The 16,663-nt window shown below is 39.4% G+C and overlaps 1 protein-coding gene across 1 annotated transcript in view; it reads left to right on the top strand.

Annotated features, from left to right (window-relative positions):
- The first annotated feature begins 119 nt into the window (after positions 1 to 119).
- RETREG1 (reticulophagy regulator 1) overlaps positions 120 to 16,663 on the top strand; it is a 69,889-nt gene continuing 53,345 nt past the window's right edge. Inside the window, exons 1-2 of the mRNA XM_075052388.1 lie at positions 120 to 418; positions 15,600 to 15,706. Coding sequence (XP_074908489.1) covers positions 135 to 418; positions 15,600 to 15,706 — 391 coding nt within the window. The 5' untranslated portion in view covers positions 120 to 134. The remainder of the gene's footprint in view (positions 419 to 15,599; positions 15,707 to 16,663) is intronic.

A 16,663-nucleotide genomic window follows, 5' to 3' on the forward strand; every position in this document is an offset into this window, starting at 1 on the left:
CGGCTGCGCTCCTGGGCCCCGCCCCTGTGGCTGCCCGTCCCGGGCCGCGCCCCTGCCCCGCCTCCCGCTCGGCCCGGCCCAGCCCAGCCCGGCCCGGCCCGGCCCCGCGGCAGCCCGGCGGCCGCCACCGAGCCATGGCGAGCGCAGCCCCCCTCCAGCCCCGCGACCCGGACCCGGAGGCGGAGGAGGCGGGCGGGGAGCGTGGCGGCAGGCGGCAGAGCCCGGAGGCCCTCGAAGAGCGGGGCGCCGCGGGGGATGCGGAGCCGGCCGAGGTGTCGGGCGGGGCCGGGGCGGCGGCGGCGGCGCTGCTGCTGGGGGAGACGGGGCTGACGGTGGGCTGCTGCATCGCGGCGGCGCTGAGCTGGGAGCGGCCCCTCCGCAGCCTGGGCGGCTTCGTCTGCGCCAACCTGCTCTTCTGGTGAGCGAGCCGGGACGGGGACGGGGACGGGGCCGCCTCCCCGGGGGAGGAGAGACCCTGCCCGGGCCGCCGACCCCACACACACCCCCTTCTCCCCTCACTCCGTCCCCCGGGAGGAGCGTTTGCCCTGCTCCCCCCCCCCCGGACCCCGACCGGCGCCCTGGCCGCCCTTTGAGGGGAGCCGACCCGCTCCCCTTGCCCTTCCACGGGAAGGTCCGGCATTTCTCCTCCCGCTGTGGGGAGGGCAGGGCCCTGAGGCAGCGAGCGTCTGCCTCACCGGGTTCTGTCACGCTCCGTGTCCGCCTCACGGGGTTCTGTCACGCTCCGTGTCCGCTTTCTGCACCCCCTCGCCCCCCTTCTTGCATCCAGGAGCCTCAGGTCGAAGCTGACCCGGGCGGCAGCCCCACGCCCGGCCCAGAAGTTGGGGTTTCTCTCAGCTGAGGTGAGCGACGAGGCCCTGCGGTTTCGGTGCAGAGCGTTGAAACCTCGTGAAATTAGGCCTCGAGCCCATCGTTAGTGCCACGCTGCTGCCGTGGCCCGTGAGTTCGGGGTTCATTTGGGTTCCCGATGCTTTTCCAAGTGGGTGGCCTAGTTTGCGGAGGCTTCGTGGAGTGGGGACGGCGGGAGCGTTACTGCAGTGCACCACTCTTTTGACTAAGCTTTTTCTGGTCGGGTACAGTTTTGTCGAATAAACCCCAGAAATTAGCCTACGGAGGTTCTCGTTGTTGTGTTTGTAACAACTCTTCTGTTTATTTCTGTAGGAAAAAAACTCGTCTTCCGCTGTGAAACTTCTTCAGGACTTTCCCCTGATCTTAGGTTTTGGCGATGCCTGCGTCTTTTCATTTTCTGATCCTAAATGTTGCTGCGTGCCTGCTCGCTCACGTAGCGCGATTTATGAATTGGGGCTCTGTCTAATAATACTCTAAGACTGAATTGTGTTTCCTTTCCTGTGGCGAGAACTGCCTCCTTTCCTCTTAAGTGAATGAGAGGCAAACAAGCAAAGAGGTGGATTAATTACAAACTCCACTTAGTTCTCTATAACCCTAACAGCGTGATTTTTAAACGTGAGATCCAAGTCGTGGAAAGAGAACTTTCGGAAGCTTTGTGTTGCACGAGAAAATCTCTCTGTGCAAATATTTTCAAACTCATTTTATCCTCTTTAATCCCAGGAGCAGTATGTGTGATGTCTCATTTAGGTTGACTTTTATTATCCATCTTGCTCTTAGGTATCCATGGTAAATCCTTTCATTGAGAAGGTTACATGGTTTTGCTCTCATGTTCTGCATACTTCAGAGATCATCTGTTCTTTTCAGCGATTTGGAAGAGTCATAATGTTTCTTTGTGACACGGCCCTGATAAAATTTTCAGGGACAGCGCCTAACATTACATTGCTGTGTCTCAAGGAATAGTAGCTGCTGGGCAACCTGTTTGCTGTTGTTTTGTCCGACTTTGTTCATAAGCAAGGTATATAGCGCATGCGTTACCTAATGCCTATAGGAAATCTCCTTTCGTAGTCTTACTGGCGACTGGTTTGATGACCACTATTTGAAGTTGTTTTATCAAAATTTAGAGTTCAGTCTGCTTTCTTACTGTCAGGATGAGTCAGAGTGGCAAAAGTCAGGGCAAGGATTGCTTTTACTTTGGTGGTATTGTACCTCAGCAGGAAGCTCGCTATCCTAGCACCAGGGAGATTTGAGAGGTGGAGACAAACTAGGAAATATGTAGGAGCAGATATGATGGCCAGTGAACTTCTGTGGTTTGTTAGACTGAAGAACATCAGGAAAGGTCTTTTTAGCAAACCTATGAAATCTGACACTCATTTTTGAAGCAAACGTTTAAATCCAGTTTCACATTTCCCTGCTTTGGTGTTGTCATCCTGAGTGTTTGCAGCACAGTGTGTTTGCTGCTTCCCCTTTTCTCGTTTGAGATCCAACTGGTCATCCTGGTTTGTGATGGCTCAGCCAGTCGCTGCTGCTTCAGAACTGGGAACAAGAGTTCGCCCCTGCTGCCTGTGAAGTCTGTCCTAACAGGGCTTTGTGCTGGCCAGAGCAACATTTCCCAGTTACTGCTTCATGTGCCTCATCTTTCTTCATCGTATGCCTGCAAGTATCCCTATGCAGAGGTAGTTTCACTCCCAGCGTGCAGGGCCTCTAATCTCGGTGTTTCTCAAAGTTGAGAAGTCTCTATTGCTGGATGGGAGGCTTTTCTCACTGTATCAGCAATAATGTTGGTGGAAGAGGGAGGTGAATTTTAATTTTACAGTTTTCTAAATGTTGGAAAAGTAGTGATAGTCCCTTCCTCCCATGTCTTAATTTTGACGGGACTGTGTTTTCCCTCACAGTTAGTTTAGTTCTTGCATGTATGCCATTCAAACCACTTCATGTGTAAACAGTTGCAATAGGAGCTGCTGGGGGTCAGCTATTTCTCTGATGCCGCAAAATCCTTTGGGTGTTGTTTCTGGCTTTTTTTTATAGTTGGTTGTAACCTTTTTCCCATTAAGAATCTTTCAACCATGATATTGTATATAAATGCATTTTTGATGTTTACTACTGCAATAATGTTCTTGTAGGTACAAGAAATTTACTGATTTAATTTCATTCTGGTTTCCTTCATATTTTGAATGTTGCTAACAAATCATCATGGGCTCTTTAACAAGGCTTAAAGCAACTAGTTCTTGATCGTGACTTCAGGACCTTCTTAGAGTAGGCAGTACTGTACCATTTCTTAGTTTCCTTGGATTTCTAACATAAAGGCTGCACAAAAGTTCAGACCCTGCAAAAGCTGATGCGATATGTTTTAACATTTTGAATAAATGTATCAAATATTAATTATAATACAGTTTAGATTTTATATGTACTGGTATATTTAGTGAACTAACTTTTCATAAAATTTTCTCAAAAATGAATGAAGCAAGGCTGGCAATTAAAAAGGAATCTGGTTTTTGAAAAAGCATTTAGCACTTACCACTTCCATTATTTATTCACCATGAGCAGCTTAAAGCCCCCTGCCCCAAAGGACCCCAATTGAAAATGTTTAAAATGAACAAGGGTTAAATACATATTATTTAGCACCTAATCATCTGAAATGTGATATGGATTCTACTTTTCTGCTGTAGATAGTTTACAAACCAATGTCAAAATAACACATGAGGAGAGTAAGTATTTTTTTCCTATTTTACACGTGTAGTACTGAAAAAGTGAGTGATTTGCCCACGAGCAGAGAAACACTCTGCTGGTGCCAGAAGCTTAGTCCAGGTATTCTAAGTGTTAGGCTGCTGACTGATAACTTTCAGTCTTGGGTTTAATCTTAGACAAATATTAACAGTCAACCCTAGATTTTAAGCTAGTATTCTAGCGTAATTATTACTTTGTGTGTGTGTATGGGGTAGAGGGGATAGCGGCAGCTTTTCATTGTTGTTCTCCCAAATCTGTCATCCTCAATATTTCTATGAGGCCAGGGGCACAAGTTTATTTTTAGCAATTCTGTGCTGTTACTTGTCTTTTGTAGTCTGTGGATATGTGTTTCAAATACATGTTTTGTATTTGCAGTGACACGTTTCAAACATAATACATTAATGTCTGCAAGGTCGTCCTTAGATGCACCAGTTGCATCTATTCACCAGTTGCCCAAATGAATGATTTCCATAGGGTTCCTCGGGAAGAGAGGCAGTAGGAAGACTTAAGATGTAATAGATGTTTTCTCTGTTTCTGTCTCCATGTGGAAGGAATTTATTGCGTTGCCCTGTTTGCTGTTCTCATTGCTAGCTCAAATCCAAATTTTTCTTTGAGGATTTTTATATGCTTTCTGATATACAAATTTGTATGTTACTGCAGGTCTGTTGTTAACAATGTTACATGATGTTAATGTACTGGATGAACAACTTGACTGACTGACTGTGTAAAATACAAGTATCATTCCTTGATTTAGACAGGCATGCTGCCCAAGTTTACCATTAAAAATAGTGTCTTCTGTCACCATCCATACTCAGATTTTTTTCGTTTGTTTGGTCTCACAACTAAAGAATATTTTCATTGTATGGGAGAATTAAATCATCAAGAGAGGAAACACTATTTCTTATATCTGAACTGGCTGTGTGCATTGCATCACATAAAGACTGCAGTAGGAAGGTTATTCCAGATATAAACTCTAATTGCTATTTACATGTTAGCAACAAAAACACATTCAGAGTTTAGAGGTTTGGTGTGTTTTAAGTATCCAATTTGATTTGTTATTGAAGTGTTTGTTTTGTTTTGTTTTTTAAGTATCCAGTTCACTTTAAGATTTGTTATTAAAGTGTTTCTTACTTGAAATCTCTGCTTGGCAATGATAGTGCTTAGTATGGAGAGATCTCAAAGTACTTTTCGTTCATTAATTTATACTTTCAACATAAGAAAATAGTACTGGGCTAGGCATTTCTTTCAGCTGTTTGCACACAAACTGTGAATGCTGCCACTACTACATCTTGATGGACAGCTTTCCTATAAAGCAAGGTTTCTGCACAGTTAGAGAGCAGTGTGCATACACAGTGTATGCTTGTATCTGGATTTTTATTCTTTTTTACAAGAAAGAAACTGGCCTGTTAGACATGCCTTGCCCAGATTTGTATAGCTGTTCGTAACTCTATATATGCATTGGTACAGCTATATCATTATGTTCCATTTAAAGTGTTTGAGATAGGGGACACTAAATTTCTGCCTGTTAATCAACGTGGACCGCGGGTACCACTGGAAACGTAGTCCTCGGGGAACGGCTCAGTCAAACAGGACGTCTTAGTGAACTTGGCATCCTGAACGTTAGGAAGTCCACTGCTTACAAAATGTTACTTTCTTCTTGGTCTTGTCTGTATTAGGTGGTGGTCTTATGCTAGTGGTGGTGTTATTCCTAGAAGGCCGGTGTGGTGATCCATGTTTTTCAGTACTGCCTGGGGCTTGTGAGGTTTGTGGGTGCTTCCTCCAGCAGTGTGTGTGGTCCCTTCTTTAAGGATCACTCCCTTAGCACTTGTACAAGGATCATGTGGCTTTTATCCAACCCAACCAGTCCTCATTACCAGCATGCTACCAGAGATGTCATTAGTAAGAAATTTACAGAGACTCTGTACAGATTGTATTGGCTATCTAAATTGAGGTTTTAATTTCAATTAAAGAACTCTGGATTTTTGATGCGTCCAGTTATTGAAATTGCAAGTTGCAGTATATAAATAGTTTATTCCCTATTGCTTTAATTCAGGTACACAGTAATTCAGCTGTTTCAGAATCCTTTTTTTTTTCCTCTCAGACATACACTTTCCCACAACCACACTCAAATCTGAGAGCATACTGAGCAAAAATAATACCGAAAGAATTAATTCTGCCCAAATTTAAATCCTTGGGAAGAAAATACTTGGTTCAAAATACTTTCTTTCATTTAGAGTATATGTGGGAAATTCATCAGTGGCAGTGGACAGGAGGGAGATTACCAAACTAAATTAAATGAGAATTGGAATAAAAGAAATCTGTGAAATCAAAACATAAAGAAAAATGCATGAAAATTAAGTGAGTTGGAGTGAGAAGGGGTATTGACATTTTAAGGCCAGTTTGTAGTATGTTGGCTTTCAGATCACTATCTTAAATTTGTAATATCTCCCAAGTCAGGAGAACACATCTGTATGTTTCTGTGGCAAAATGTTTTTCTTCTTACAGCAACCAGATGCTAAATGTGGTTTTGAATTTGGGAAATTTTAGTCTTCAGCTGTTTGTTACAGGAAATCTTAGAGCTACCTTTTTAGTAATTTCGGGATTACTTTCCCCAAATCCAAAGTATCAGGATAACACACAAGTGAATAATTTAATACAGATTGTAATCCTGCCTCAAACCTTAACAAGAGTTTCTCTCTCTTATCCCTTAAATAAGGATAATAGATTAGTTTATATATTGACGCATTTCTTTTATAATTATAATACATTCATTACCAGAAAAGAGAAGAAAAAAATTCCAGCATAGGCAGTTTTGAAATTCACTGTGCATCCACGTGAATGGGTTTCTTACATGGTTGCTAGTTTATGTTTCTTCTCGTCTGATAGTCTTAACTTAATTTGCTGCCTTTTACCAAGATTTTGTAACTTACTGGTGTTGTGATTACTATAGCTGGGTATATTAAATACAGTAAATTGCTGGTTGTTCTGCAAGCTTAAAAAAAAATGTTTGTGGTTTGGTGTTTTGTTTCGTTTTTGTTTTTTTTTTTCCCCTAGATGGTGATATTCCAAAATATGCTTTCTCAAGTAAAGCTAAAATTCTGATGGCAACACAAGTTGTGGTATAATTTCAGGGTCTATTTGTTTTGACTCAGGCAGTTTTAAGCTTGTGTCCAATACAAATTCTTAAAACTTTCGAAGACTTTGGAGGTAGAAGCGTGGAACAGAAAGTTAAATTAATTTATTTTAGTTAGCAAAAAAATTTAAAGCCATTATCTCAACAGCTTTTTTAGTGACAGTCTGCATAGTTTTGGCCAAGAGGTTGGTTTACAGGAATGAAAATTGACATTGTTTAAGAGCCAGACAGTGTTACATAAAAACCTGGAGAGTTTACAGCATTTTTCAACCAGTAAGATGAAAACAGGATCAATCAGAAAAGAAATCAAATGGGATAATTGAGGAAGTGAGGGAAAGCAAGCATTACTGAACAATTTAGGACCAAATCCAGGATGAGGACTTTGTGGAAGATGGAAATCCCGAACAAAGAAGAATAGACGAATTGCAGCATGGCTTGGGTTTATTCTGTCTTGCTACAACTTAGAAATGCTGTGTCTAAAGCTGTCGTCTTAAGAGAGAAATGATAATTTCTTCATGTATTAACTCAAAATAATGAGACCTTTCAAATAGTAAGTAGAATTTTGAGAACAATGGAGGTTTTAGGGGGGATATGCTATGCTCCATGGTAGATGTTACAGGACTAATGAGAGCATTAAAGAAAAGGAGATTTAGGGCAGCATGGTAGGGGTGGATTGTTTATCATCAAACTGCTGCTACTGTATGAGAAAATGGGATTAGGATTTCTTCTGTACTTTGCCAGAGTACAGGTTAATTAAGGTCATCTGGGCATGTTTCTGCAAAAAAAAAAAGGAAGCCAGGTTATTTGACGTTACGTGTTTAATTCAAAATAATTTTAACTTCCATGGAAATATCATCCCTTGTTTTCACCGATGTAACAGTAGCACTTGATGTCATGGTAGATTCAGAAGGTATGTAGCTTAGGTCATTTAAACTTCCTCCTTCTCAATTTTTTTATTTTATATGCCTATCTGAATGCAATAGGTTGCAGTAAAGCTGATCCACAAGCCACAGATGTTGAAATGTGATTCTAACTGCTGCATTCCCCAAGAGGTTTCCTTGCAAACAGTGTGAGTTAATTTTGCAATGTGACATTTTATTATTGACTTGATCCTATTTCCCAGACCACCAATATGCTTCCAAATTTACCAGCTTATAAGCAAATTTCTTTTTGGTGCTTAAATGCAAAGCATTTTAAAGATTCTTCTAATATTTTTGCTTAGAGAATTGTACTATTTTCATTTTTATTTAGACTTATTTATAATAAGTTTGAAATGTCATTTCTTGTAATCAGGGTAGAGACAATATATAATTTGAACTCCTATCCTATGTGTTACTAACTTTAGTTAGAAGTGTCCAGCAGTTTGTGCCTTTTGCCCCGCGACCTGTGCACAGACCTCCGAGAGAACTACCACTTGTACAGGTGGCTGTCAAAGCACTAGTAGTTTAAGTCTGTGGGATTCTGTTTCTTATGACAAGAGATTTATTTATTACTCCACAATATTTGTTCCTAATAAGTTCTAGAAGGTTTTCTAAAGAACAGCTGTCCAGGTTTGATTTGATCTCTGCTTTCTGGCTGAACAAATATGATCCTCATCTTTTGAATAAAACTTGACAAATAAGCTTCTTGAATGAAAGGTTGATGACTGAATTCTCTTTGTCTTAACAAAGAAAGAATTAAAGAAAATGCTGCAAGTTTTAGAATAAGAATCATGCCTCTTCTATTTTTTTTGTTTTTATGTACTTAATGGTAGAACTTATAGTCTTCTGAGCACTATCCAATGGAAGACTCATTGCTAGTTGGCACATAAGTCACAAATCAACTGCTTTCCAGTTCTTCATTCTATTCTGGTTGAAATGTTTTATTAAAAATCGTAGATATCTTAGGTTCTTGGGTGGCATTCTTACTTAGAAAAAACTTTTAGTGAAAAAGGTGTTTCTTCCTAATTTATGTCTGTACAGAAGCTTATGCTTTTCTCCATTAAATTAAAGGTAATGTAAAACTTTTTTTAACGTACATATCTTAAGAAGCATTCTATTACAGTATTTCATGTGTTTTCACCTAAACAGATATACAGCTATTTAAGTTCAAGCTGCCAGGCACCCAGAGTGGTGGTGTGCATATTTTAAATCTGGATTAACATAAAAAGTAGAGTAATTGTTTTTGAAATTATTTTATTCAACAATTTATGCTTTTTGTAGGGGTGAGGAGGGTTTTTTTAGACAAAATTTATAAAGTCTTTGTTCATTCTAAAATTTTTGACAGCACATATGCAAATGTATTTTATTTCATGTAATATGTTCCCCTCTCTGCAACAGGGAATGTGCAGTGCCACAGGTTTTTGTGTATCTTTCAGACATGCAGACTGACAGTTAAATATCATATCAATATAACAAGATTCTACCAAATTCTATTCTATAAATAGAAGCTACCAAAAAAGCGTGCGTAACTTGTTCTGCCTTAAGTGAGTGTCTACACTTCTTGTGCAGGAATGGGGAAAGGATTTTTGCACTGTAATTCTTCAACAAGTATCTAAATACTTTGGCTCAGACCAAGATGTACTAAAGGAACCACAGGAAAAATACTGGATTGTTGAGTTTTGGATTTCAAATGCGTTGAATACTTTTGAGCATTTGGGTTTTAATATTTATAGATACTGCATTTTGATATTTACAGAAGCTTAACATGAAAATCATTTACATCTGAGAGCAATTCACATGTTTAATAGATGTAGAAAGCAGGTTTTGCAAACCTGCTTTGGCATGTTTTTCCAATTAGGAGAGCCAAAGTGTTAAATCACCTTTAAACAAAATATAATTTAATTTAATATATATTATTGCTTCTTGATTCACAAGAGGGCAAACAAAATGATTGAGCCAGTGATCAGTAAGAGCCCAAGCTTTCTGATTCAGCCTTTGCAGTGTATTTCAGCGACGTTCTTCGGGAAGTGCACTTCATGCTGTATTTAGAAGAAAACTAACCCTCCTCCCCTTCCCCAGACCTCTTGCTTGAGATACGCATCAGAATTTGTTGCAACCAGCCTGGTGCTGATCACTCCAGCAGTAAGCACGGAAGAATGGTCTACATTCAGCTCCAGGTAGGAAAGAGTTACCACCAGGAAACTGTTAGGACCACATCTTTTCCTTCTCTACATGCCATCACTGTGGACGCCTGTCTGAAACAGTGTTGGGCAGTCCCCTGTAAGAGCAGGAGTAGACATGCCTTTAAAATTAGCAGATAAAAAAGCCAGAATATCCATTGTTGGCAGTTGAGCATTCTCAAAATGCACTAGAAATATTTGATCTGCACAGGTGAGAGCCATTCTCTTACCTGTTTCATGTCATTAGCCCGTGCTTGCTTACCTGTGTCTTACAGAAGACCAGTTCTATGGGAAACTATGGCTGGAAGGTGTTAGTGGATTTTCACCTTAGCGTTTAATGAGGAAACAAGTATATACCATCCTGTGCTATTTAGAACTCCACAAAAAGACTATAGAGTTTGGGCTTTGGTTTTAAAATGTAAATACGTGTTTGTTGAGCACTGAACTCAAGTCCGCAAATCACTCATGCAGCCAATAAATGTGTTGTACTAGCTGACGGTGAAACAAAGCTCCGTGTTCACGTCTGTGTTATTCACAGCTTTCATTTATTTGTGTATCTCTAATTCATCCAAGGATAGATGGTTACTAGAAGTGTACCTGCTAAGGCTTTCCAGAAATAACTAGCTCTGGCTGCTTATAACCTAAATCATTTAATTCTTGATGAAATATTTTCTTATGGTTTGTGTTTACAAAGTACAAGTCATTCATTATTCTAGAATGTGTTGTAAACAAATATCTTCACAGCTGAAATGAGGCTTGTATCATCAAGTTGATTTATTTAACTTTTAAAGCAATTTAGTAGGTCCGTCCCTTCCCTGTATCTCACAAGTACAGTTAAAAATGGCTTTTGTCATGCCCTATAAGAGTTCTTTATGGTTACAGACTGCAATATTGTATGACAATGTTTGCCTCTGAAATTTCTTAGCTGGCTTGTGCCACTTGAATAACTCTGTACAATCAGGTGTGTGCAGCTAATTGGCCCAGGAGCTCTGCACTGGGTGGTGGCTACTTCTTGATATAACAGATCCAGTGGATTTGTTGTGTTAGTTAACATATCTTGCCACTATTGATATATGGCCATCCCATACTGTAATAAAGGTTGGAGAAAATACAAGAAGGACGAGGTACCTTAGGGTTCTTTTCTATCTTCAGGTGATGCAATATTAGATAATATCACCTCCAGGAGCAAGTAAAGGAGCTCTCTAACCAGATTAGGTGTAATCATTGGTTTTAATATGTTGCTCTCCTACTATGTACAGTCTTGCTCCTGCCATTGGGATTTCAGCTGCATTTGTTGTCCCATCTTTTCTTTCCATCTGACCTTCATGGTTATGGGAAGCTTGTCAAAAGGATATTCTTTTTTTATTTTTAGTCGGAGCACGGTTCTTGAACTTAACATTTTAGCAAAATATGAAAGTTGCCAAAATACTGAAAAGGTTATGTTTGAATTTAGCAACTTCTGAAAAGGCAGTACAGATTAATGGCAATGCGTATTTATTTGGTGACACTAAAAATAAAGAAGTGTGACTTGCTAAGAAAAGTTGCATTATGGGATTTAAGAAAATGAGTTTGTAGTCTGTCATTGTCTGTAGGTAGGAAGAAGTGAAGGTGACTGAAATGCTGAAGAGCAGGTAGGGTAGCTCTCAGTGGAGTTTCAGAATGGGGTACTCTTTTTTTTCAGAAAATCTCACATTTGTTTGTAGTATTGTATATATGTATTATTTTAAAATTGCAATAGAAAGAGTTTACCATTATACAGTTGAATTTTGACTTGTAGTTGTGGAAATTGTCAAGTTTTGACTCTTAATTGTGCAGTTTAGGATCATTTCAGTCCAGCTACAGTACAACCAGGCCAAGAAGTAGAAACTGTTATGCCTTAAAGTTCTAAGTTCAGCATTTTACAGAAAAGGATTTGCCAGCCACTTTTAATAGACTAAATTAGCCACAGAATGAAAATATCGTTCAGGATGGTAGGGGCCTCAGGAGGCCTCTAGTCCAACCTCCAGCTCTGAAAAGATCAGTACTTAATTCAGAACAGATCGTCAGGTTTTGTCTTGACAACCTTCAAGGATGGAAATTCCACAGCCTCCGTGGGCAGCCACTGCTTAATTGTCCTAACAGTCAATAGCTGATATCTCTCCTATTTCATTTTATAATCGTGGTTTCTCAATCTCCCACCGTGGTGTTCAGTAGCAGGCTTGTTTCCATCAAGCTTACATTCTTCCTATGTGGAAGCATACAGTTTGGAAGGACAACAGGGGGTCAGCTAGTTTGACCTGCTCAAATGAGGTCCAGTTAGACCAAGTTGCTCAGGTTCTTACACAATGAAGTTTTTGGAGATCGTACTCCGTAGTGGTCTGCCAACTGCTTACTGCCTCCCCTAGCTCTTTCACTTGACCGCTCTACACGTTTAAGCGGAGGACATCTTTCACGGGTGAGACCACTGTTGGCATCAGCCCCCAAACCAGATGGCTGTATCCTGCCTCTGGAGCTGTGTCTGAGTGAATGCCCCTCGTGTGCTGGGGATACCTAGAGTCCCGTGGCACCTCATGACCGTTTTTGTGCAGTCCTACAATGTCTACAGCAGAGTTTCTTGCCCTCTTGGCACCCAAGCTGCCCTGTTAACTGCTGAAATCATTATGTAAAAGGCATAATTCTATACGTTGTTTTAACCTTTGCTTTCTGAAAAAAAAACAAAAGAAAAACCAAAACACAAAACATACCTCTCAAAATAGTGCAGAATTTCACAGGGGGACAAAACTTGTTTATGTCTCTAGTAATGGTTTTTACTTCCATACCGCTTGTAGAAGAAATCAAACAATTTGAACTTCAGTCTGTTTTATTGCTTAAAAAGAAAGCATAACAGTTTGTTCAGTAAGTATAGCTATTGATTCTTCTACTAAACAGAAATATTTTTGTGCAGTGTATGATGATGTCATTCTGGAGGCTTTCAGTTTTGTCAGATATGCGTGTGTGTTAGAAAGGCTTAAGTGAACTCTGTTCTTTTCCTTAAAAAAGAAGGGGAAAAAAGCCCCAATTCCTAATAATAAGCAAAAATACCACTGAAACTTTTTGTTTGGTTGCTATGCATCATGCTGATAATTCCTATAAGAATTTTGAATCCTGACACTGTTAGCATAGTAAGTGGTTTTCAGATCCTAGCACATTGGACTAACCTTTTGAGAAGCTTATGATAGACATATGCCAAAAAACCTACAAGGGCACCTTATCAGCTTTTGACCAGTAAGGTCTTCAAGGACATAGATCTCTGACATATGGCTTGCAAAGAGTTTTTCTGATCTGTATTGTTGGAGCACCTGAGGGCTGACACACACTGGCTGTGAATGAATTTGTAAGAGATGGACTTTCTTGCAAACAGCACCATCTAAATAAGGGAGGAAGGAGCGTGACAGCTAATAATGTTAAGGCATGGGAAGTCCAGTCAGAACAAGTCAAAGCTCTCCAAACCAGTGAAGAGCCCTTGTTTGGCGACTACATTAGCTGTTCCAACTAGATTACAGTTTTTTTCCCCAAAAGCTATGGAGCAGGAGGACTGCAGTATCAAGAAGGTAGAATGCCATAACTTGGAAGCATCTTTCAGAGAGGATGCTACCTTGTTAATCCTTGTTTGCTAATCCTCGTCTGCATTAGTGCAATTGTTTTTAACAGCAGGTGACAGCTGTGATTGCAGTGAAACTCGGAGTATGGTTTAGTTGTCAGCATAAAGTAGGTCAAACATGTTCTGTATGTTCTTTGAAAGATAGGCTAAAGCTTTTTAGTAAACATCTGGTCTTACTTTTAAGACCTAGTAAAATGCGTGTGTTTGTATGCACCAGCATGCATGCACACATACATAAATTTCGGCATTGATGTGTTTCTTTGAAACCACTGAGGACTGGACAATGGTAATCGTTAAATCAGGGCATACTGTTTGATTCTATAAAATATTAATCCATAAGCACCACAAAGAACCTATAGAATAGGCATGGTATTAAGCCTACATAACTTAAAGATCTGCATTTGTTACAAACTTCTGATACCTAGAGGTTTTATGAAAAATTCCTCATTTGATTTTTCTATACGGTGTTACATCTCTCCTCCCACCCCCCATTATCAATAAATAGGCTAAACAAAGTCTTCAGTGCAGTTGAACTTAATCCTTAAACAGAATCAAGAATTTTTTATGTTGAAGATTATTACCAAGAAAAATAGTGGTACAGCATGATGCAAAGCTGTTAGGAGTTTTGATTTAATGAGCTATGCTTGGGCAGCTTTGAAATAGCCTACCTCGTAATCATTTTTCTCTATACATCTTTATTGGTTTTCTTGAGCTGGTTGAAATTATACAGAGGTACTGATTTCATACTTTTTTTTAATAGAATAGTCTTACAATTCAAACTCTGCACAGATGTAGAAACCCTTCATATTCAGAAAAAACTTTCAGCGTGAGCTTATCTGTTCATATTGGAAATCATATCCTGGTCTGCTCAGGGTGATTGAGCATTATGAGTTTGCGTTAAATGCAAAAATTAGTGTCATGGACATTTTCTTTGATGCAATCCTGTTTTTTTGAGGTTTGCAAGGAATACTGGAGCAGTTTTCTAAAACTGCAGTGTGTCCTGAGCTTGTTAGAAACACCTGGAAGTCAATTTTCTTTTTAAAAATCCAAGTGTGCTCAAAGGGTGTCTCTTGGCTTCCTCCAGTGGCCATGCTTGCTACTCGGTTTCACTTGCCTTCCCCCTCTTTCTTACAGAAAAAGCTCTGCAGCAGCAACTAGTTGGGTGGCCAGTTGCCCTGTTTTCAAATCCGAGAGTTTTCTTGGAAACCTCCCAGCTTTGTATGATTTTGTTTCTGTTAGTATTCTCATTTGATCCACTGCCTTGGCCTCTTACTGGTTTTGGCTATCCTCAAGTGTTGGGTTGTTGTTTTTTTTAAGTTACTTGGGTTTGCTTTTACCTTGAAAAAGATACTAATATGCTCATTATCTGTGTTCAGATGTCTGATTTAAAGTGCTTGAAACAAGCTATTAAAATACTTCAGCTTTTTTTTTATTTAATTGAATTTTAATTCTTTTATACTTCATGTCCTTTTTTGTGAGTTAAGATATTTGTCAGTAAAACAGATAGAAGAACTAATCTCCAATCACACCTGGATAGCAAAGTCAGCAGTGCATGAGATTATAAATCATACATTCTGAGTCTAGGTCTGTTTGACTTGGACATGTTCTAAAAATTTATGTAATGAAAAACAAAATGCACAAAAGCTCATTATGAAGACAAGTTTGAGTATTATGCCATGAATGATACAGTTTTACCTCATCTTTGCATTTGAAAGAATGATTTGTATAAAAAATCTTGTGTGAACATACACCCTATAGGAAACACAAGAAAATGTTTAACCTTTTTTGTATGTGTTGTGCCAAGACAATTTACGTTAATAAAACCGTAATTGATTTTAAAAGTAATGTTTCCTATGCAATAATTAAAACATTTTGTTTTCTATACTTCCGCTGCTTAAATAAATGTACGGGCAAAAATCTACTACAAACTCAGTGTATGTTTAACGATTGTGTCTCTTAATGAGACTATGTCATGCTTGGAGCTCTCAATGTTTGCTTCCTGTGAAAAGGTTGTGGGGAGAAACTAAATTCAATTAACGTAATACCGGTCTATTTTTTTTATTTATTTATTTTCAGTACTAATAGCAGCTGCCAGTTTACATATGCTTCCAATAAGTTTAGAAGTACTCAGCATTCATTTCTTCTTGACATTCTAGGTTTGTTGCACTGACCCCTTGGAGAGTGTATCATCTGACTTCTCTCATCATACTTGGAGTGCTAATTCTTCAGATAATAAAAGATTTGGTTTTCTCGAGGATAAGAGGTAAGGTAGTATACGGATAAAGTTCCTTCCTTAAAGACCTGCAATTCAGAGCATGTTAGTTCATTACTAAATCCACTTCAATGCTATGATTATTGTAAAAGTATTAGCTAATTTCAGAGAAGAATAATATATCTGTGATGATCTTTTACCATTTTCAGTGAAGTTTTGCTATATTTTATAGAGAGGGAATTAGGAGATTTGTTTTAGCATGAGTATAATTGGTATCAGTGAACAGTCATTCTTGTTTCTTAACTGCTAGGTCTGAAAATGCATTATTTTCTAAAATACAAAGTTTTCCTAAACATTCATACTACTTCTGACATTACTGTAATCATGTCATTGTTGGAAGGTTTGGGACACCCAATATAAATTGGTCAACTTTGTAAATAGATTGAGAAATGACCTATCTTAGCACAGTTGAGATAAGATGTGAGCAGTATTTTTTTCTGCTTTATGTAGTGTTTAGCTTCCAGTGTGTATACAGTCTTAGGTGAATACAACCAAGTTTGAAAGGGATTTTGGGTTTGTTGGCTGGGCTGGTGGTTCGTTTTTTTTTTTTAATTCCTGTCCTGTACTTCACTACCATCTTGAAAATTCTTTGGCAAAATGCTCATGGTCAGTCTGTAATTTTCACTGTCAGGAAGATTTTTTTTAAAGTGTCTTATTTTGCCTTTTGTTTGATGTTGAATCCCCATGCAAAGTGTTTGAAAAATCCCCCGTACATAGTACAAAAGCAGGAAATAGGTGTCAGAGAAGCATGGTACTCCTCTTTGATGTACTACCACGTCATTTCTGACCACCAAAGCCTATTACTAAGTTACGGCAGTTATTCGCAACCTTTTCTGAAGCACGGTTTAGTGTCATTGCCTTCTCTGGAGTCTTCATTACCATTCTGTTTCCTGCCTAAGCATTACAAGCTCAGAGGTCAACTTATAAAGCTTAGCAGAATTTGATTTT

This window comes from Buteo buteo, chromosome 20 (assembly GCF_964188355.1).
Source record: "Buteo buteo chromosome 20, bButBut1.hap1.1, whole genome shotgun sequence".
Classification (NCBI taxonomy): Eukaryota; Metazoa; Chordata; class Aves; order Accipitriformes; family Accipitridae; genus Buteo; species Buteo buteo.